Below are 22,283 nucleotides of genomic sequence, written 5' to 3'. Positions count from 1 at the left end.
CAGACAGTGATTGTACTAATCAGCGAATGCATAACGCTCATTTTTGCTTGGAATAATTGGTACTGGGGGACATGTGACTGTTTAGTCTGAGGTGCGTGCTTTGATCCATCAAAAGTTGCATGGTGTAAGTTTACCTGTCATTGGGTATAGCTTGCGTTCCTTTTGTGCCTTGGCCTTGGTTTAGGTATGTGATTGTGACCTTTCCTTTTTTTTTGCCACGTGTCTTGCAATTAAAATAATATTTTCCAGATAGCTCTCCTTTAGCGTGTGGGCTCCAGAGGGCCTCTGGTTTTGTTTGCTCTAGGTTAGCCCTGTTAGCAGTCAGCTAGCTGGGTAGCCTGCTGTGCTCATGGTTGCCGTAAACATTTTTTGTTGTCGGCTTCCGGTTATCCTGGCCAGCTCCTGCATGATTTAGCTCGGTCCGCCTTCCTTTTTTACGGCAATCGGTCAAAGTTAGCCTTTTTTAGCAGCTGACTAGCCTGCTGTGTCCCAGCTAGTTTAGCCCCTGTGTTTGCCCCATTTTGGCTATTTGCCATTGGTTGCACCATTGCTGCACCCATCTACGACACAACACCGAGGCATTCTCCACATAACTACTAGAACTTTGCCTAAAAGACTCCAAACCTTTTGGACTAATCAACATGTAAACCAATATGGTGACTGGCTTTCTAGGGTGCTGGTGTTAACTCGTACAATAATTGGAATATACCAAAACATATACATATATATATATATATATATATATATATATATATATATATATATATATATATATATATATATATATATATATATATATATAAATCAAAAATATCCTTTGCATTCCTAGAAGGCCTTTAACTCATTCAGTGCCATAACATGTACAAACGTTGGAGAAGCCAATGAGTGCCAAATTCGAAAATAGACACAATTAGATGGCAGGAGTTGCTTTGATAAAAAGCCCCCACTTCCAAGTTTTTCTTCCTGTATCCAGCAATTTAGAGTGTGTCTGCAGCCCCTGAGTAGGCGTAGTGAAGGAGTGTGGTGAGAAAGGAAAATATTGATAAGGACAGACAGATGCATCATCGGAGCGTTTTTTTTCTAAAAAAATGATGAAGTCCCTTTGCCATCGGGGCAGAGATGGATGATTGATGCAATACCGCAGGAACGCGATTGCCATGGTCACTGAAAGTGTGTGATCACGTCGCCAGAGACATAGGACCAGAGAAGTTCATGCATCGTTCATGCATTAGTTCAGTGTTCATGCAATAAAATATTTTTTTTACAAGCAAAGTGCCTTAGCATGTATGGAAACATTGTTTAGATACTAGATGTATAACAAATGCAAAAAAAAGGAAAAAAAAGCATTGAAGTGAAACTTCTGCTTGATATGCATTCTTTCACAGAAAGACGTTTTTCTGAGTGAGTTTTGGAAACACAGCGACGTTCAACTGTTGTTTACCAAACAATGGTAAAAACACACTATTTTTTTCAAAAGAAAGATGAGGGTCGAAGCTTTTGATATGACCTATGCCTATATGGCTACAGAACACAATTTTAGGTAGGCCTTCAAAATGACTTAAAAAAGGGCTGGCACCGACTCTTCCCATTTGAGAGAAATGTCTGGAATTGAATGAGTTAAGGTCCATCAGCAAATGTGGGCTGGCTCTGTGCAGGAGAAATGTCAACTAACTTGGTGTAGTAGGACAACTGTGCGTGCTGACACCTGTTGGATGGAGGGCAAAACATCACGAACGGTTCAGTAGACAGGAATTGATGTGAGGTTTTAAGCAAATTTTCATTATTTGTGCGTGTGCAATTTGTAAGCTTGCCTTGAGTCTGATAATTAATTCTCCTCATTTCCACAGGATCGGCTGAATGGGCTAGCAGTGAGTCCTTCACGCCTGCCATTTGCTCGTCCTTGGACAACAAAGACGTCCGCTTCCTGGTTGGAAAAAAAAAACAACATAGCATAGAGTAAAGCATAATCGAAGTCATCAAATAATTTTGCAGTGCAGTGGTGTTTTTTTATTTCCAGTAAGGAAAAGGCCTGGGATTTTATCAGGACTTGTATGAAGGGCTGTTGTGAAGTAGGATTTTTTCCGCCACCTGTCATAGCCCAATCTCCTAGTATAAAAGTGATTGTCAGCAATTCTGACAGCACACTTGTGAATCAAACAGCTTTGTTATGTATTTAATTTGTGTCCAAAATATTCAGTGATTAAAACGTCAACAAAATTGCTCAGCACTTGTTTTACCCGTCTCAGAATCTGAATGTTAAACGATCGCAAGGAGGAAGATATATGGTTTCTCTTCAAAACCATCTATTGTTTTTTTTTTTTTTTACTTATGCCTGATATTGCATTTTCAATTATTCAAATATGAACAAGTAAATTTGCAATTAGAAAAATAACAATTTGGAAATTGATTAAAAAGTAAGAAGAGTATCAGGGCGTTGTAACTCATGGCGTACTCACCTTTCTTGTTTGCTGCATCCATACAAAGGAAAACATCAGCGGGTAAAAGAGAACATTGAAATGTCATTCAAGCTCAAAATCTATTTCTGATGTCCAACTGAGTTCTGCTGTGGTTGTTTTTGCAATTCACTGACCTCTTGAAGAGAAGAATGGCAATGACAATGATGACGATGAGGATGACGGCCAACACGGGTCCCATCACCCAAAGCATCTCTGGGTCCTCAGAGTGCCGGACCATCCCGCTGTGGAGCTTCACCAGGAAGGGGTCCGAGAACGGGCTGGCCACCAGCATCCTCTGCTGCAAACAGGCAGACGACAAATGTAAGCATTTTGGATCCTTTTTTTTTTTTTTTTTTTGAAGGGGTGCAATTGTGCTTGGATACAATTATAAAACAGACTCTTACAGGCTCGTGGTCTGTTAGCTCAGCCATTACAAAGCTTCTGTACTGCTGTTGCCCTGGCAATGCCTTGTTGCGGAAGCCGTGGTACACTTGGCCATCGCCTAGTGTGAAAACCTCAGGAAGCGAGTCCAGTTTGGCCACCACGTATGCCTGCAGGAAATCGCTTTCTATCTGCCCGCTCTTCCTCTGTTCGTAATCCTCGCCTTCCAGGAGCTGCCCCAAAATAAAAACAAATTACTTTGTATAACCTTTCAGTATTATCGGCACCATATTTAGATACAATAATTAAGACCCAGTGACGTGCAGTTCGGGGAGGCAGGTGAGGCTGTTGTCATGTCATTATAAGGGAATAAAAGAAAAATTTCATTAAATGATCATAAATTCATTTCTATATATTTTTTTAATTTTCTCTTTCAAAATGGCAGAATTTTTACATTTTATTATGGATATCATTAATTCATTTAGCATGTAATGAATTACTGTAGTCAGCATCTGCAAATGTAGACTGAGGCACACAATTCTCTTGCCTCATGGCAGAGGGCAATAGTGAGACCATGGATTCCGATTTGGCACACATCTTTTCCCCAGACAATAGAATATGTGTAGTATTAGCATGCTAACAGTCTAGCCATTCATTTACTTTTTTTCATAATGTAGGATTACCTATCTATTGATACTTTTATTCAAAAGGAGCAGTGCGAATGCTTCATTCATTGAGTGAAGGTATCACAATAAACCCCTTTTCATGCTAGTTTAGAGAAAGCCTTCATGCTTTCACCATTGAATGAGGAATAACATGTTGGTTCAGTTACTGTATTTTTATATCTGACCGTGCCTCAACAGACACAAATCTCACCTCACGTCACTGATAGGTCTTAATGCCTCTTTAGGGCCGTCTTATCTCAAAATCTTTTTGACAAACAAGCTTATCCCTCACCTCACGTAGGTCCATGTCTTCAGGGTTCTCCCAACTCAGGGATGCTGAGGTGACTGGAACCACCACAATGTAGAACCACCTGTGCATTTTCAACATATTTTTATTATATACCTGTGCCTGATGTAAAAGACATCACAGTGCCCTGTTCTGATCTCACAGGTAAAATCATATTAAACTAACTCTGTAAAAAAATAAAAACAACACAGACCTGAATGGGGTTCCGGAAGGTACCCGAGGGAGCTGGAGCACAGCTTTTCCACCCTCCTCCGTCTCCTGTGGATACTCTGACGGCTTATTCAACAACACATCAGGAGCAGTCCGGATAGAAACCTGCTGTTGGAGGCCACCGCCGCCATTGCCACGGCTCATTAGCACAAAAGAGTAATCGGTGTCAGGGCTGAGCTTTGTTATGAGCTTCCGCTTGTGCACGCCATGGACCTCAACGCTATGCTGGTTGTAGAGGATCTGCCGTGGGTGACATCATCGCAGCGATTTATAATCATTGCTGCTGCAATCTGTAGTCTCTGACGAGGGCTTACCTTGAGGGGTACCTCAGACTCGAATACCTCAGGGACATCCCAGGTAAGCAGCACGGAGGTTTTTGTCACTGTCTTTACACCAAAGTTCTTGGTGAACACTGAAAGCACATTTGAAGTTTTAATTTGACGACGCTTTGAAGACATTAGAAACATTTTGCCATGTGTTCTTTCCAGTTACATCAGTGGCCAGTGAAGTCAAACACAAAGTCAATACTGTTGTTTGGAGACGCACGAGTTAACAGGCACAAGACGATGCTGGCAGAGTGCAGTCTTGAGCACTCAGCTCTCTATTGGTAGCGTCTGGAAATTCTTGAAACTTGGATTTTGTCTTATACGTCGGGCAAGATTTTTGCTCAAAAAACCTCTCATACCTCGAATTTCTTGTAACTATAGTAGCTTGTGTGTAGAAGGGAGCGTCGTATTTCAAAGTTCTGACTCTGTGTGATGTCCAGATAAGTAAACGAATGGTTGGTTTGCGGGCAGCACGGCGGCGCAGTGGTTAGCGCGTGTGCGGCAAAGTTCCGAGGTCAAGAGATCAAACATCCTGTGTGGAGTTTGCATGTTCTCCCTGTGCTTGCGTGGGTTTCCCCCGGGCACTCCGGTTTCCTCCCACATTCCAAAAACATGCTGGTTCAGTTAATTGGTCGGTCTAAATTGTCCCTAGGTGTAAATGAGCGAGTGAGTTGTTTGTCTCTGTGGGCCCTGCGACTGGCTGGCAACCAGTTCAGGGTGTCCCCTGGCCACTGCCCGCAGATAGCTGGGATGAGCTCCAGCACCCCTCGCGACCTTACTGAGGATAAGTGGTGCAGATAATGGATGGATCGTTGGTTTGCCCAGGTGAGGGATTGTTTCTCTCAAAGAAGTATCTTACTTCAGCCAAATTAACGTTTTGTTTTAAATAAGAAAAGACATTTGCATCGCATCAAAGTTAAAATTCTTTTTTAACTTTTCATTGTGTCATCACGCGGTTAGGTCACTTGAGTGCAAAGTGTAAATATGTATGCGTGGTCTCCTAAAAGGCAATATTGCTCATGACTTGTTTGCCCCTTTGGGACTGCCCCTCAATTGCCATTTTCTTCAGAGATCACATACATGATGCAGTACACAATGGAAACCTTGTGTTGTTGGACAGTAAACACATACTGAAATTTGTTTTGCTGACCTGGCATTACGGTGGACATGGTCCTACTCTGAATGCTGGGGCTGAGGGGTCCGCTGCCTTTTGCCGTGAAGGCCTGCACACGGATGTCGTAAGTGGTGTCCGGTTGCAAGCCGTCCAGACTCGCGTGTGTTTCCGTGGTTACATCAGAAGTCTCATTCTGGCTGTTAATGTCACGATACACCACCACGTATTTGATGATTTTCCCGTTGCGCTCAGCCAGTGGGGGCGGCTCCCAGGCAAGCTGAGTGGAAGTTGCAGTCAAGCCCACCACATTCAGGTTAAGAGGGTAGCTGGTAGGAGTGTCCTCGGGGGTGTTGATCTCCTTAACGTACTCTTCGCCGTTGCCCGCTCGGTTCTTGGCGCAGAGTTTGAAGATGTAGGTGGCTCCTTTGTGCAGTCCGGTAACAGTGAAATGGTCTTCTGTTTTGTGGAAGTCTCGGATGGCAAAGGTGGCCTCCTCAGCCCGTTTGTACTGTAGCTGGTAGCCCATGTGCTCCCCCACCATCTCCTTGGGTGGCTGCCATTGGATCAGCGCTGTGTTGCCGATAGTAGTGCTAATCATCATGGTGGGTTTGCCAGGAACTGTAAAAATGAAACAAAAATTGGGTTGAAAAATGTTTTATTACTTAAATTAATGTGATCCAACTTCCTGTTAGATTATTAAACTGTGTCACTGACTATGTTTTCAATATCAAATTTTTCCAGCTATATTACTTGTATTCTTAATAGTATTACTTTGATAATCACATTATTTATTTAGACCTTATAAAAGTACAACATATTTATCCACATACCTTAATGAAGTATTTACTTGCTGTATACTCATGAAAGTATCTTTTCATATCAGTATTTTCCCAGCAATCGTCTTATTTTATCATACAACCTTGAAGATTCCGCAGTGACTCTTGTTCATTGAGTCCTTGTAATGTGTGTTCCCAGAAGTGTCTGTTAAGAGTCATGTTCAAATGTTTCAAATCCACAACCCTCTCTTATAAAAGTGTGGTCCGCTATTTGTCTATTCCTTTTGGGGAGGGAACGCACTCCTTACCTTTGGGGAGAACGCTTCTCAAATCAATTGGTCCAGACTGCACTCTGTTTTACAATGTTTTTTGTAACCTTGTAATAAATGTCTTCAATTGAACTTCTTCTCTTCAGTTCTATTTTTTTCTTCGTCCAAATACTCAGTCTGTTATTGAACATGCAGCGAGACACAGATTGTCTGATGCCAACATTTCATAGAAAACAAACCCATGTTTGGAGGAGTTTTACACAAATTACCCGGACATGATTAGGAGAATTTGTTACAATCTTGCGCTTTGAGTTCTTCTCTGTATGTTCTGTCTCCCCTATTCTCTCGCTCTTTCTTACTCAACCTTACCATATTTGGTCATTTACTTCTGGGAGCTATTTTCCTCTTCACAACTGTTGGAACTTTCCTAGATTTGTCTCTTCCCTTTATTAGTACTTCGTCCCCTTTGGTTGCTTGCTAGTTCATTGGTTTCCATGTCATGTTCCAAGCACTCTTGTCCCACCCCTTTGGTCTTCCAGTGTACCGAAACCCTTGCCTGCCTGGGGTTACTGGAATACTAGCCTACCGGACTTCATGAAAACCGAACCCTGCCTACTTAAAAGACAGCCATTTACTGTACTAATCTGTGTACTTTGCTCCCGCACCAGTGGGTTCTTGACGGAATTTGACATGAAACAACCACTTTTTTCAGAAAAAGACCCATTTTCAAACAAATAGCTAATTTTGCTGGATGTTTTGTACAAAAAAAACAGAAAAGGGGTGTCTTAACAAACGGTGCTATCCAAACATAGGTTTGCTAACACACCTGCGCCTGTGGTGGTGACCAGCCGTTCTTTGCTGTGGGCGCCGTCCCCCTTTGTTGTGTACGCCGCCACTGTCAGTGAGTATGTCGTCTCAGGCAGGAGGCCCGTCAGGATAGCTTCCTGTGAAAAGTCAGACAAAAACTATTGGGGCAGAAAAGTGTGATGTGAATAACATCTGTTATAGGTATTAATACTCTAATACAGTGTTCTCAACTGGTGCTTGGGGCCAAAAAGTGGTTCATGGACTTGTTTTCAGTGGGTCACGGCCCTTTGACTTGGTAAAATAATGCAAAGAAAAAGAAAAACGAGATCTTTACACTCCTTAAAAGTAGATGGCGACAATCTTTAGTCAATCTGTGCATTTGAAAGGGACCAAATTTCATTTTATTGTGATTTTATTGCTTTCATTTCCTTTTTCTGCGCATAATAATGAATCCCAAGAAAGTTTGTGATACGGGGAAGGAAAAGTGGAAAACATTGATAACAACAATTGAGTTAAAGAAGGAAACAATTACGAAATAAGAGAATGGTGTCTGAGTGTCCGCCATTGAAGTATTGTTTGAAAGGTACAGTAAATAGTTTAAGAATCTCATGTTTTAAATTTCATACTTTTCTCCAGTATATTAATCTTGACTAACCACATATTTAAATCAATATAGATTCAAATAATTAATAATATTTTTAATTTGTTTTAGTATGTGTTTTGTGTGTTTTAAAGCAGTTTTAGTGGGTCGATGTTTGCTCATGTACGGTACATTTGCTGGTCTTTTTTTCTTAAAGATGAATATACTCTACTAACTCTGCTTTAAACTGCACAATCGTTTCATTTGGGAAGTGGAATTATTTTCTTTATTTGAGTCGTAGATTGTCATTAGAGTGGAACGGTGGGTCCTGAAGTCAAAATAGTTGAGAATCAGTGTGCACCAGCAAGAATGTAAAACAAAATGATGGTAGGTGGACAATCTCAACCTCACAGACATGTTATTGTAAAGTAGTTGAGGTCCAGCAAATGCAGGTATGTTGAAAGAAGAGACAGGTGAGGTCACAGTGAGATGGCAGCCGGCGCTGGAGCAGAACATTCTGCTGGTGGTCTCGGCCACGTTTTTTGTTTTGTTCACCCGGAGGAGCGTCTCAGTCGATTTGTAGCGTTCCCGTCTCGTCCTGACGAGCTGCGCAATCCAAATCGGTCAGCTGAAACTATGCGGATGCCGCGGGTGTCTCTCCAGGGACCTGTCTCACGGCCTCAGCCTGATAAGTTTAGTGGCGACCCCTGGCTGTGCTGATGTCGGAAGTGATTCTGATCAGAGGCAACGCACAGATTTCCACTTCACCTTACTCACACGCATCCACTTGGAATCTTAGTGCAGGACTAGCTGCACCTGGGCAAAAAATACTAAAAAAACATTTCTAGACAACAAATGGAGCAAGCTGAAAATAACAAGTGGTAAATGAAGTTTGGGTTGGCGCCAAGTGTGTTAAATGGCTTTTGACTCATGTTTGAAGCTTGGTACTTTAAAAGGGTGTGCCTTTTACAGTGACGTGTGGTGAGGAACGTGTCTGGTTAGAAAGAGTCGGATTTAAAAATAAATCACCCTACAGCTTGGTCATCATTTAATAGGCAGAGTATGAAAGCAATATAAAAACTATAGCACGGATGGAAAAAAAACTTTTAGTGATTTACCTTATTAATTGGGTCTCTTCTTCTCATCAATAGATAGGTAATCCTCTATTTTTAAAAAAAGTCCATGAAACAAGACATAAAATTACCAGTTGGCATGCTGTTAGCTTCCTAATAATATCACTAATTCTATTGTTTGGGGCTGAGGTGTGCACCACATCAGAAACCTTGGTGTCACTATCACCTTCTGGCACAGGGCAAGTGAATTGATTGCCCCACTCTTCATCTTCAGACACTCAGCACAGTAATACAATATGATACATACTAAATTGCATTAATATTCATAATATAATGTGAACATGTTTCTATTTTGAAAAAGGAAATACATAAATTGTGAAGATTAATGCGAAAGAACTTTAGCACTGAATAAATATAACCACGCATCCATTTTCCGCACTGCTTATCCTCACCAGGGTTGCGGGGGTGCTGGAGCCCATCCTAGCCATCGGCAGTGGCCAGGGGACCCCCTGAACTGGTTGCCAGCCATTCGCAGGGCACTCAGGGACAGACAACTTACTTGCTCATTCACACACACAGACAATTTGGACCCACCAATTAAACTGCCTTTGGGATGTGGGAGGAAACTGGAGTGCCCCGAGGAAAGCATGCAAATTCCACACGGGGGGGCCGGAAGCTGGAATTGAACCCTGGACCTCTGCACCATGGGGCTGCACACTAGCCACTCATTATTATAACTGTTTAATATATTCTTAACTTTGTATTTCTATGATAACAGTTGAGGCACTGCCTCACCCACCTCCTCTGGCTGCACATCACTGGTCTGTTTTATCTTTCCAGCACCTGTTAAAGCAATGGTTCCCAAACTTTTGCAGGCTGGCACCCCTTGGCTCCCCAGTGAACTCCATCACTAACTACAAAACCTACTTCAAAATCGCAGTGCTTTGCGGTTTCACTACCGCACTACATCACATCGCAATGTCAATTCGATTTTGGTTTATTGTGCAGCCCTAACGTGTTGTGTACAAATCGTCAAACAAACGTTCAAACTTCTGACTTTGACTTCGGACTGCCGCCCCCCTACCGCCCCCTTCTTACTCACACCCCGAGATCTTTCCACCGACCCTACTGCCCACTTTGGGAACCACTTTGGGAACATTAAGCAAGGTTGGATTCCATTAAATCTGGTCTGGTCAATTTTAGACATGATTTAATCCAAAAATTCATGTTAAAAATAAAGGTGTGTTTGACCCATCCAACACAGTACACCAAACGTAGTCCCACTGGTTTCCTGATTCCGTCCAGCCCGCTTCCTGCCTGTGCCACCGGCATTCAATTTGCAATAAACTCTGGAAAACTTTTTCTGTCCTACGTCTTGGCATTCACGGTCCAGCGATTTAGAAAACATATCAGCATGGATATTTCCACATACAGTATCCAGAGATCTTCATGGCTTAGATTCTGTTTGAAAACTTTACTATTCAAATACGTATCACTTTTAGCCATATATTAATATTTTTGTGGTAACTGCAAAAACACCTCATGTCAAGTCCAACAACACGACCAAAGAGGCGAGCTGTCGAAATGGCTGCCAGCAGGATATTGATCAATGATGGAAAAAACAAGCAGTCCAAATTGCTGATAGCAGCATATTAATCAAACTATGAAAAACAATGCAGAACTTCAAAAGCGGTTTTGCAATCTCTCAGAAAAGGCATAAAAGGCTTGCTTCAAATGTCACTTGCACACTACTGCCAGAATGTAGCCTTTGTTTATATCTAGAATATTCTTCCAGCCTCTGATTCGACCAACATTCATATCACCCAAATTTCAACAAACACAAAAGACAAGAGAGGAAGAATACTGTCCTGCAGCAAAATCTAAGAATGCAGTATTGCTCAAAGACTATCCTGACATAAAGTACAATCGAATCATAGACCTAATTGATTTTGTTTCCCTTCAGTGTGAATGAAGGTGCTACCACGCATTTGCATCATGTGATCGGATAAGATAGGTCACCGCCAAGCTGCTAGTGCCCAAAAACAAAACAAACCGACCACATGACCGAAGCATCAAACAGAGCATGTCCAAACAAACACAAGCGCAGGAAGATGCTAAGATAATTGTGAAAGGTTTGAAATGTGCCGACACAACTTTGAAGTGAATGACAAAAAAATTATCTACTACTTGAGGTATGATCAAGAAAAGAGATCTTGATCACGTGTCATTTATTTTATCTACACATTATATTGTATTATAGCAAGTATGAAATTACCATATTTTCCAGATCATAAAAAACCCAATTTGGCTAGAAACTATCTCTTATAATCCGGCGAGCCTTATGTACGAGAAATCAGTGGATACATTTGGGAATGCATTGTTGCAATCTTAATAATATGGCATATGGTATCTGTTCTGCCTTAGGACAATATGTTGTCTTATAGAGTATCTCCTCGTGGTTAACATATTAATTGTTTGTTGCTAAAAGGAAACAAAAGAGAAGCATGGTGTCAAGACCAGAACGTAGACAGGACCCACTTGCATTACGTTTCTCTCAGTTTTATTGGAAGAAAGGAAAGGGTTGCACCCACGATCCGGTGATCGCTGGGCGCGGGAAGCAGGACGCTCCAAACGCGGAAGTGGGACTTCCGTGGCAAGTGATGGCAGTGTCGGGAACGGAAAAACGTGTCAGTAGCCGGGAAAGGAGAGCAAAAATGTGGTCGCGGTCGGAAAGGAGTCGTAAGCATGGAGAAGAGAGTAGACGTGGTCAGGTTAAAAAAAATGGGTCGAAGCCGGGGAACAGACGGGAGCAAAAAACAGGTGGGAGTCAGGGTCGAAAAAAGCTTGCCTAGGGTAAACTGATGTTCGCAGACGGACTGACAACAGGTGACAGAAAGAAATGGGTTTGAATAGGGATAGAAAGCCAATCAGAGTCCGAGGCAGTTGACGCCAAAAGACCGGGCACAGCTGATTCACATCAGTAATCATGACAAATAGAATTCAGCGGTAACTTTCAAATGGTCATTGCAAATCCTCTTTTGTTGTGGCTATGATTTGCATTGTGATTACTTAAAGTTTTTTTTGTATGGTAACAGTTTAAACAAAATAACGTACTTTTGTCTGAATTGTTGTTGAATGACACTGCATGCGGTAACTGTTCTGCTTTTGATAAAAATATAAAGTGGTCTTTGAGCGCCCTCTTGTGGTAAATTGTATTAAAACACACTTACACTTTATAGCTTAAGAATGACCTATGTTTCATGTCGACAATATATATGTATTGTTTGTTAATGCTATATCCATTGCAACCTGGTCATCATTTTGATTTTATATTATACTTTTTTTTTTTTAATCTTATTTAAAATTGTATTGTTTGTTAATGGTGCCCTGCGACTGTCTGGCAACCAGTTCAGGGTGTCTCCTGCCCACTGCCCGAATATGGCTAGGATGGGCTCCAGCACCCCCGCGACCCTACTGAGGATAAGCGGTGCAGATAATGGATGGATGGATGTGAGTTAATGCAACATCCATTGCAGCCTGGTCATCCTGGAAGGGGACCTTACTTACAGTCCCTTCCAAGTTTTCTTAATTTTTCTCATGTTGAGGTTTTTGAGTTTTCCTTGACCTCATGTAGGTTTTAGATCAGGGGATGGTGTAATAATAGTCTGTAGTTTTCAATAGTCTGTGGTCTGTGCAGCCCTTTGAGACTCTTTGTAATTAAGGGCGTCACAAATAAACATGACTTGATTTGACTAGTTTGTTGCCAAAATTAATTTTAGTGGTAAAAGCAGACATCACAATGTTAATTTATGTTATATCTAATAAATATTTTTATATTAAATGTATTTTTTCATGCAACTACAACTCTTACTGTAGTTTTAAATCCGTGTGCCTTGTTTTTTTCCTTGTATATGAAAAATATATCACAAAAGACACATTTTTGGGGCTTTAAAATCTGGTGCGCCTTATGTTGCGTAAAATACAGTAAATTACTTTTACTTATTATTGAGATATCAGTCAAATGGTTGTTCTGTCCAGATACTTAAGATTTCACTTTATGAATCCTTAGGGAAATTCCATGAGGGATATTACGCACGGTATCATGATCATTTTATTCTCTAACCGTCTTGTGTTATCATCATGGGATGTCTCAAAGACGAGGTTGTGCTTGTCCTCAGACCAAAAAAACAAGACGATTCAGAAAGTTAGGGAGCGCTTGGGCACGTCCAAGCAAGTCTGCTTCTTTCTCATTCTCCTGGAACCCTCAGGCCACGTTCCATGTCCCTCATGCAGGCTGATTCTTATCCGAGTTGCCAAAAAAGAAAAAGGAGAGTGGGAAAGTCTGCGCTAATCTCCTTGTTTTGTTTCCATGGTGACTTTTCTTGGTGTGACTTGATGGAGTGTTTTCGCTTTCTTCTCTTTTTGTTTACCCTTTTTTGGCTTGCGTGTGTTTTATGACAGCAGGGTAGGATTTATGTCCCATACTTCCACTTTCCCCAAAGGGGGTAGACAACTGCAGACTAATTATGTCTTGTGCACATTTTTGGAATATGTTAGGTATGTTTAAATTCCTTTCTAAGTCTCAGAATGTTCTACTCTCTCTTTACAGTCCCAAAATGTTTGCACGTTTCAAAATGCAGCAGTAAGATTTCTGACTCGGACGAGAACTTTTGACCATATCGACTCAATTTTAGCTGATTTACCCTGTCTGTTTAAGATGAGACTATACAGTTCTGTTAATAACATACCAAAGTTTGCAAGGTCTTGCCCCCGATTTACTTTCTCATTTAGTCATGCTCTATGTTCCTGCTCGGAGCCTCCGCTCGGAAAATACTGTTCTACTGGTGACTCCAAGAGCCAAGAGAAAAATCTCTATTCAGCTGTGTGGAATACTGCGCCCAATGAGATAAGATCTGCAACATCAGTGCAAGTGTTTAAATCTCGACTAAATACACACTTATGTTCCATAGCTTATAACAGATGCCGACCTCATACTTTTGACTTCCTGTCCTTTCCTGCTGCCTGATTCGTGCCTGAGTGAACGAGAAGGACTTACATGGAGAAGTCAGTGAACCAACATTTGGAAGCTGTGTCATTGCTTTCTTGGATGTCTTGCACAATTTTAGTTATTACTTATGTTTATTGCTGATTTTGACAATATTTTGTCTATTGGTTCCCAAGTCATATCCATGGAAGTCAGGCCATTCTGGAAGGGGAATGCCTCAGGGATGGCCCTTTCTCAAGGTTTCTGATTTTCCTTATTCATAGAGATTTCTAGTTTTTCTTGTCCGCATGCATGTTTTAGATAGCTCTTTGGGACTGCGAATAAGGGCTATACAAATAAATGTGACTTGACGTGAACTCCACATTGTCTTCACCCTACAATTTTTTTTTTCAGTTTGTCTTGATACTCCTGCCCAAAATGCTATCTAGTTTCTCTAATGGTCTACTAGTGATCCCAAGAGCCAAAAAGAGATCCGCAGGTTCGAGAGCGTTCTCCATTCGGGCCCCGGTGCTGTGGAATATTCTTCCGCCTGAGATTCGATCTGCAACCTCAGTGGAACTGTTTAAATCTAAACTTAAAACACACTTCTATTCTATAGCATATGAATAACCTATATTTTATGTTGACAATATCTGTTTATTATGTGTTATTGCAGCCTGTTCACCCTGGAAGGGGGATTACTACATGTGCAGTCTCTTCTCAAGGTTTCTTCATTATCTTTATGTTGAGGTTTTTGAGTTTTTCCTTGCCCTTATGTAGGTTTTAGATCAGGGGATGCTGTCATAATAGTCTGTGGTCTGCAATACTCTGTGGTCTGTGCAGCCCTTTGAGACTCTTTGTGATGAAGGGCTATACAAACAAACATGACTTGACTACTCTAATACAAGGCTCCTCATTTTTTTCCATTTCAGATTGTTGGAGGATATTTTCTGTACATGCAGATACCAGGTGCTCAAAAATTTTCTCTTAATCATTGGTCATCGGAGTCAGTCCCAACACTTTCGTGTAGGCCACATTTTTTTGTAAAAGGGTTTGTTTTAGAAGTTTAATTATTTAAAAAAAAGATGAATTATAAAATCCACAAAAAAATGATTCCGCACTTAAACTTTTCAAATTCACTTGTAATATTTTTTAAATACAAGTATGTGAAAAACAACATATTAAGTACTTATATGGATTCGCCCCAATACTTTAGTGCAAGGTTGGGTGAACTACAGCCAATGGGCCACAAGCAGGCCGTGAGCCCGCAAAACGAAAATGGTAAAAATATGAAGTATGTATCAATATATAAAATGGTAACAAAAAAAAAATACTACTAAACAAATTGAAATGGTGCCAGGCTTGTTCCCAGTGTACCTCTGTGTGTATTCCCCCAATGAAAATGTATTTTATCATGATTATTAATGCGTACTCAAGGCTCACATTCAAATAACTTGCTAAATTTTCCTGTAGTGATTTTCTTTTTTTAATTATTAAGATTTTTAGCACATAGGCTGCAAGAAAAAAACACAAGCTTACCAAATTGCCATTTTTTATGCATACACTTACTGTATTATCAAATTAGGTTCTTAAAAACAATATATTGCTTAGATTTAACTCTGAGTGTTAACATTTGATGAAAGTAATCAATTTATAAACAATTATGAACAAAAATGAACTATAACATGAACATGTAGAAAAGTATCTATCTATCTATCTATCTATCTATCTATCTATCTATCTATCTATCTATCTATCTATCTATCTATCTATCTATCTATCTATCTATCTATCTATCTATCTATCTATCTATCTATCTATCTATGTCTGCCCTAATAGTTTTTCATAAAAGCAAATGAGAAAAAAATGGACAGGTCTACATTTTTTCCTCATGTATTGCCAAAGTATCAGATTTGAGACTGAGAAAATCTATTCAATCAGTCAAATTTTTTCCCATCCCGGCCCGGCCCCTCCGCCATATTTTTAATGCAATTCGGCCCACGGCTCAAGAAGTCTGCCCGCTCCTCCTTTAGGGTTATTATCAAAAAAACTGTTGAAAGTCAAGGAGAGTCCCGTTCAAAAGTGGTGGAAAATGAAGTGGGAAACAGACGGCAAGTAAAGTTAGTGACAGCATGTTGTAAGTACCTGAGCATCTGGGTGGGCCACGTCCATGATGAGGGGCTGTCCATGTGCCTCACCTCGCTCCATCCTGGAGTAGACGATCTGGTAGCCTCGTACATGGCCATTCTGTTTGATGGGCAGTGGCGGCTTCCAGCTCACCCGGACAGCCGTGGCATTGACAGGGTCCGCCTCGACTTTTCGAGGTGGCGCTCCCGGCACTGAACGGAAACAATTGGAAACATAAGGATAAAAAAATGACATGAATCTAAATTGTATCACTAAATTCATTCATTCATCTTCCAGCCGCTTGTCCTTAAAACCCAATTCAGCCGACTTCGGGCAGTGGGCTGAACTGACCTTGGACTTGTTGCCAGCCAATTACAGGGCACATGGAAACAGACACCGACTCACTCCTGACATAGCTCACACGTTTCTCCAAAGAGCTCAGTGCTGTATGACGAGCACTACTTTTATGATGCATTATTTTGTCATTGCACTCATATAACTTAGGTCAGTCTCAAAGCACTACATTGTAAATGTATTTGTTCTTTTACGGACAGACATTTATTGTATTTTTTGTCATTAAAGTTTACATTATTTGTTTTCTTTGAAGTAACAAGCTTTGTAGCATACAATGTGTCATGAACCGGAACAGGAGGAGAACCCAAATGCGTGACGTTTCTCACACAAGCTTTTATTTTACGGGAAATTGGGCAGTCATGCACGTTAACACAAAACGCCACTTATTCGGTGATCGCTGGGCGGAATGGAACAACAGAAAGCAGGAGACCAACGAGATCCATACCAGTTACACGAGCAGATAACAGACAGATGATGTCGATACCGGACAGAACCGGATTTAAAGGATTGATAACAAAACTGGATATCGAAACTAAACAGGACAAACTATACGGGAACGAAACTGAAGATCGATAATGAACGGAACAAAATAGACAGGAACAATACCGGACAGGAAATCAGCAGGAAACCGGACAGAGTAAAAACCCACGTCTTGTGGGTGGAGGGGTTCGCTGACGGACTGACAAAGGATGAGTGGGAGCACTGAGCTTAAATAGAAGGGAAGCCAATCTGTCAACAAGCCGCAGTTGCCGCCACACAGGTGGGTACAATTGGGCGCCATGGCAACCGTGACACAATGTTTCACTCTGTTGGTATCAATGACAAAATGACACTTCAATTTAATTAAGGATTTTGTTGTCTTTTCGTACACTAAATGTTTATATGCAGCGCTTTGAGTAGAAATGCATTAACTGAAAAGTGCTTGACAAATAAAACTATTTGATACGTAGGGAAAATTTTGACCTGCCAATCAACCTGTCATGCATGTTTTAGCGAGAAAAAAAACCCCCACCTCAGGCCTGAGGAGTACATGCAAACAGGGATTTCAGTAGCTGGAATTGAACCGCAGACCTCAGAGAGACAGAGAGAGAAAAAGAGACGGAGAGACGGAGGGACAGAGAGATGAAGACAGAGAGAGAGACAGGGAGACAGAGAGACAAAAAGATAGTCAACAACACAGTCCAGAAAATCATTGGCTGCTCTCAGCCTATTCTGGAGGACGTTGCTGGCTGGCGAGCACACAAAAACACAAAGGAATCTTCCCATCCCGACCACCACCTCTTCAACCTGGTCCCCAAGGCGTGACAGTTAACTTACAACAAAGATTAACAGAATTATAGAGAGTTTCATCCCCAGAGCTATCACCACCATAAACAAGCGCAGTAGACTGTGAAAAGTATATAGCTTGGACTAGATAAAGAAATATCGGTATTCTTATCTAATTTATCGTCTTATTTTGGAATTTGGTTGCTGCTAAGTGTTATTGCACTATTTTTAATGCACTTATTATAACTATTATTAAAATAATATTTATAATAATAATACTTATTATTATTATAATTATTACAGGGCCAGTCTTCAAGCACTACCTTGGAGACTGGCACTACTATTTATCCTGACAATCCTTTTTAGCTTATTTAAGCTATTGAGGCTTTATTACAGGTTTATTCTGAAGTGCCATGCCTAATTTTGCTTTAAGCATTGTTTAGTACTCAGTTATCATATAATATGTATAATGACTTATTACGAATTAAACGTACAAGCCACTAACAATTTGTCACTAACCATTTTTTTTTGTTTTTATGTTGATGTTAAATATTATTGCACTTCTTTTCATTGCACTATTTGTTACGATGCACTATTCTCTTTCATTCATGAACATTGCATTATTATTATAACTTGGGCCAGTCTTTAAACTATGTTGTTAATATTTTTTTTACTTCTGCCTTTAACTGTGATAGTCTTTTTCCTTTTTATTCTCTTTTAAGTCTTTATTGTATGTTTACATGTTCCATTTCAAACATTTGAATGGATTGTCCTCTTTGAAAAGGACAAGAGCTTTTCCTCTGAGCAAGATGAAAGGCCTTTAGACTTCTCAGCGGCGTCCTTCCTGCCACATACCATCCTCCTGAGTCCTGATACGGGCCGGCAGACTCTCCGGCCCGGACCCGATGTCGGTGACCGCTCGCACCCACACGGTATATTCCGTCCACTTTTCCAGGCCCTCTAGCACAAAGCTGTGCACGTCTGAACCGATGCCCGACACTGGGTGACGCAGAGCGTCCTCTGTATCCAACGCGCAGTAGGCGAGCGAGTATCCTGTGATAGCGTTGGGGATCCCTGGGGTAGCAGGCGGTGGTGTCCAACTCACTTGGATGCTGGTGGAGCTCAGGCTGAGCAAGCGGACATCCTGAGGGGGCACCGAGGGGGCTGATGGGAACACAGATGCATCATGGAAGACAACATGCTAACATGTAAACAAGCATTAATATGCACACGGGGTGAAATGACAAAAAGACACGATGTAACGGGGGAACAAAGACCCACTGGAGATGACGATATACATCAGTGCTGTCGGCCTTGCCTTTGATTTTGAGGAACCCAGTGAGAGTTGAATGAGAACCAGGGAGATTCAAAGGACCAAACAGCAAGTGTTGATGATCCATTTGGTAGAGTGCTAATCAAGCAGAAATCCAGATAGATATCTTGTGACACCTCACCTTGGAAAGGTCCAGTTAGATTTTAAGGGCCTTGAGGATTAACTTTTTTTTCCTTGTCCTTGATTTTATAGATGACCAATTTTTAGGAAACTGCTACTAGCATGCTCGGTTTACAAAAATCGAGATGAACATTTTGATACCTTGTCTTACTTACTTTTAAAGAATAAGAGTGAACTGTTCACAGATGTGGTTGACATGCCTTTATGCCTTGATATTGTAGAATCAATGGAGTGTTCAGGAACATTTGGTCAATTTGTTTTAGATCGGTATATTTTTGATAAAGAGGAGGCAACATGCTAATACAGAATCTGGACACACACACAAACACACTTACTGGATCGGGCGGTCCTACACTCGACAGGTCTTGTGAAAACTCCTATGCCCTTCTCAGATCTGGCAGCCAATGTGAACATGTAGCTGGTATCGGATTTCAAATCATCCACGGCGTACGATCCGGTTGGTTGAAAACTCACGCTGTGCTGCCGGAGAGCAATCAGAATGGTTTCTCAAAAGCCAACCATCTTGGATATTCTTGAAATTTAAGGCTGGGCAGACCTTAGACAAGCTTTATTTTTATTTTTCAAATCAGGTTAACTCATTTGTATTTTCAACTTTGGGGCAATCTGGAAGCCCAAAATGCATTTGAGAAGGCCTAAACCAAAATAAGTTGCGTGAGTTCAGAAAGAAGCTAAGAAGGTAAATGTGTATCAATTAATTTCCGCTTTTACTTTACCTTATTAACTGATCAGCACTTTCTCTAATGGCGTGGGTTTGTTCTTGGGGACATTTTGTAAAAGTGATCAATACTAGACACGGATTTAATACCAGCTCGGTAGCCTAGATGGAAGGGCGCCCGCTCCGAGACTGGGAGGTCGCTGGTTCAAGCCTCGGCCGAGTCATACCTAAGACTTACAACATCGGTACTCATTGCCTCCCTGCTTGGCACACGGCATTAAGGGTTGGAATTGGGGGGTTTGGTCACCTAATGACTCCCAACACAGCAGTTGGGTCTAAAATGGCTGCGCCCTGTTTGGCTGCGGCTCGCTACAGTTTAACTGTACGGGTCAGGTGTATTGACATTTCGTTCTTTGTGCATGGTTACAAAGAGTGACAATAAAAGTAAATTCTATTCTATTCTATTCTATCACATAATATTGGTGGTGACAAAACAATGTTTACTCAATATTGGTGGGGACACGTCCCCTTTGTCCATGACATTACTTCGTCCTTGCCTTGTCCAGTGCCCAGCCCTAATCAAAAAAGTAAAGATGAATCCAACGTCCATCTACCTTTTCTTGGGGGTCGTTGGCCTCCCAGTAGTGTAATTGATACCCGGTGACTGGGTCCTCGATAGGCCAGAGCCACGTCAGCATGATGCGAGAGTCTAGCTCGGCTTCGGCTTCCAGATCAGATGGCTGAGCAGGAACTGAAGAAGCAACAACAAGATCTGCATTTGATTTATGAGGTTGAAAAGTACACCGCAGTAAAAAATTCTGAAGGTCACTTGAATTTGTTGGCAGTTCTTATCTTTTACACGCAGTTCATAGTCATTTTTCTCCTGGAAGAGGTATTTATTTATCTGGGCTACAACTTGTCTGCCTCAAGCCACTAAGGGATAATATATGCTCTCACCTCCTTGCTGCATCTTGATAAGTATGACTTCAGATAGGGGTCCATCACCCACCGAGGTGAAGGCAAGCACCCTGAATCCATACGTGACGTCTGGAACGAGTCCAGTCACAGTGGTAAGCTGGCTGTTGTCCGTGTTGTGTTTGTCCCAGGCACTAAGTGGAGCTTGGAGTTCTGCGGTGTAATAGATCCGGTACCCTCGGACTTGGCCGTTGGCCTCCTCAGGGGGCTCCCACAGAATCAGCACAGTGTGGGGACTCATCAACCGAGCCTGGACGTGAAGAGGAGGAGAGGAGGGCGCCTGCTCGCTAGTGCGCGTGTCCACTGCAGCTCCTGGCAGTCCCCGGCCTACGTTGTTGACCGCCATCACCCGGAATTCATATTGAGAGAAGGGGCTCAGACCGCCAATGCTGTAGCGGCTGGTGGCTACACCGTCTACCTCCTGGAAGCCGTTTTCTGATGCCTTGGCCCGGTATTGGATCACATAGTAGGACACGGGCTCCGGGGTGCCCGAGTCCCATGTTAGAGTGACACTGGTGGCTGTAGTCTCGGTCACTACGAGGGAGGTGGGGGGCTTGGGCAGGGCTGTGGAGGTTAACCAGCAAAATTTGCCTTCAGTTATCTCTGCATAAACCAATTCAGTGTTTTTCCACCTGATCACATTAGTGTGTTGTGAGACCTTATCTAGTGTACTGCAGGAAATTTCCCGATTCTATTATTGCAAAATAGCCATTGTTCAATGACTTATAACGATAGGGCACATGAAATTGAGACTACGGTAGAATCTACCGTGCATAACTCTTTGGCTCTTTATACAATTACGACATATAGTAGTGCAATGAATAATCAGTCGATAAGGATCACTGATTAAAATTGCAAAACATTGTTTGCAATGGTAATCAAACCGAGATCACAGAGCTAAGGGTGCCAACACTTAGCCATTAGGAGACATCAGTGGAACAGACTTGTGGCATTAGAGCTTATCTCATGATCACATATTTTTACTCACATTGAAACACTGATTTGCATAGTGCATTCAGTCTCTTCACGTATTAACCTTTGTGTCAATAACCCCCCGATTTAACCTGTATACGTACGTAAAAGGGCTTGCATGGTATTTTGTTGAAATACTTTCTGTTTCTGTCTTTTCCAATGTTGTTGACACTCAGGTGAAGAAGTGGGGAGCCTGTTTACTCAGCAAACACACTTTGCAAATCAGTGTTTCGAGCACCCGGAGTAAGATTGCCTGATAATGAGAAGTTCTTTCGCCTTTTCAATTGTCACCTGTACTACTTGTGCACTAATGGTAGAGTGTTTGTGACTTCAACGCCATGATTTGGATTGAAAACCTGTTGCAATAAATGTATGATGATCAATCAGTGCTCAGAAACGCAAGTATATTGTAAAACCTTGTGAAGTAACGCACAACTATTAATACTGTATGCAGTTCCAATCTTATTCACTGTATTTTGCACACCAGGCTACAGGCTTGGGGTTTTTAGGTG

The 22,283-nt window shown here is 41.6% G+C and overlaps 1 protein-coding gene across 5 annotated transcripts in view; it reads right to left on the bottom strand.

Annotated features, from left to right (window-relative positions):
- The window catches only part of ptprfa (protein tyrosine phosphatase receptor type Fa), a 97,959-nt gene that overhangs the window by 12,621 nt on the left and 63,055 nt on the right, over positions 1–22,283 (bottom strand). For 3 of the 5 annotated variants that reach the window (XM_088350481.1, XM_088350482.1, XM_088350484.1), the window contains 13 exons: positions 20,782–21,363; positions 20,439–20,575; positions 19,484–19,628; positions 18,551–18,859; positions 16,094–16,287; positions 7,331–7,448; positions 5,496–6,077; positions 4,334–4,431; positions 4,003–4,259; positions 3,795–3,873; positions 2,861–3,070; positions 2,591–2,754; positions 1,812–1,924 (listed from right to left, as the gene is read on the bottom strand). In XM_088350481.1, coding sequence (XP_088206607.1) covers positions 1,812–1,924; positions 2,591–2,754; positions 2,861–3,070; positions 3,795–3,873; positions 4,003–4,259; positions 4,334–4,431; positions 5,496–6,077; positions 7,331–7,448; positions 16,094–16,287; positions 18,551–18,859; positions 19,484–19,628; positions 20,439–20,575; positions 20,782–21,363 — 2,988 coding nt within the window. Of the gene's footprint in view, positions 1–1,672; positions 1,706–1,811; positions 1,925–2,590; positions 2,755–2,860; positions 3,071–3,794; positions 3,874–4,002; positions 4,260–4,333; positions 4,432–5,495; positions 6,078–7,330; positions 7,449–16,093; positions 16,288–18,550; positions 18,860–19,483; positions 19,629–20,438; positions 20,576–20,781; positions 21,364–22,283 lie in introns of all 5 variants that reach the window. The other 2 variants (XM_088350479.1, XM_088350480.1) reach the window with 1 other exon arrangement.

This window comes from Urocampus carinirostris, chromosome 12, assembly GCF_059441175.1.
Source record: "Urocampus carinirostris isolate Australia breed hairy pipefish chromosome 12, RoL_Ucar_1.0, whole genome shotgun sequence".
Classification (NCBI taxonomy): domain Eukaryota; kingdom Metazoa; phylum Chordata; class Actinopteri; order Syngnathiformes; family Syngnathidae; genus Urocampus; species Urocampus carinirostris.
Note: the sequence above shows the minus strand (reverse complement) of the source record. Positions and strands in the feature narration are given on the sequence as shown.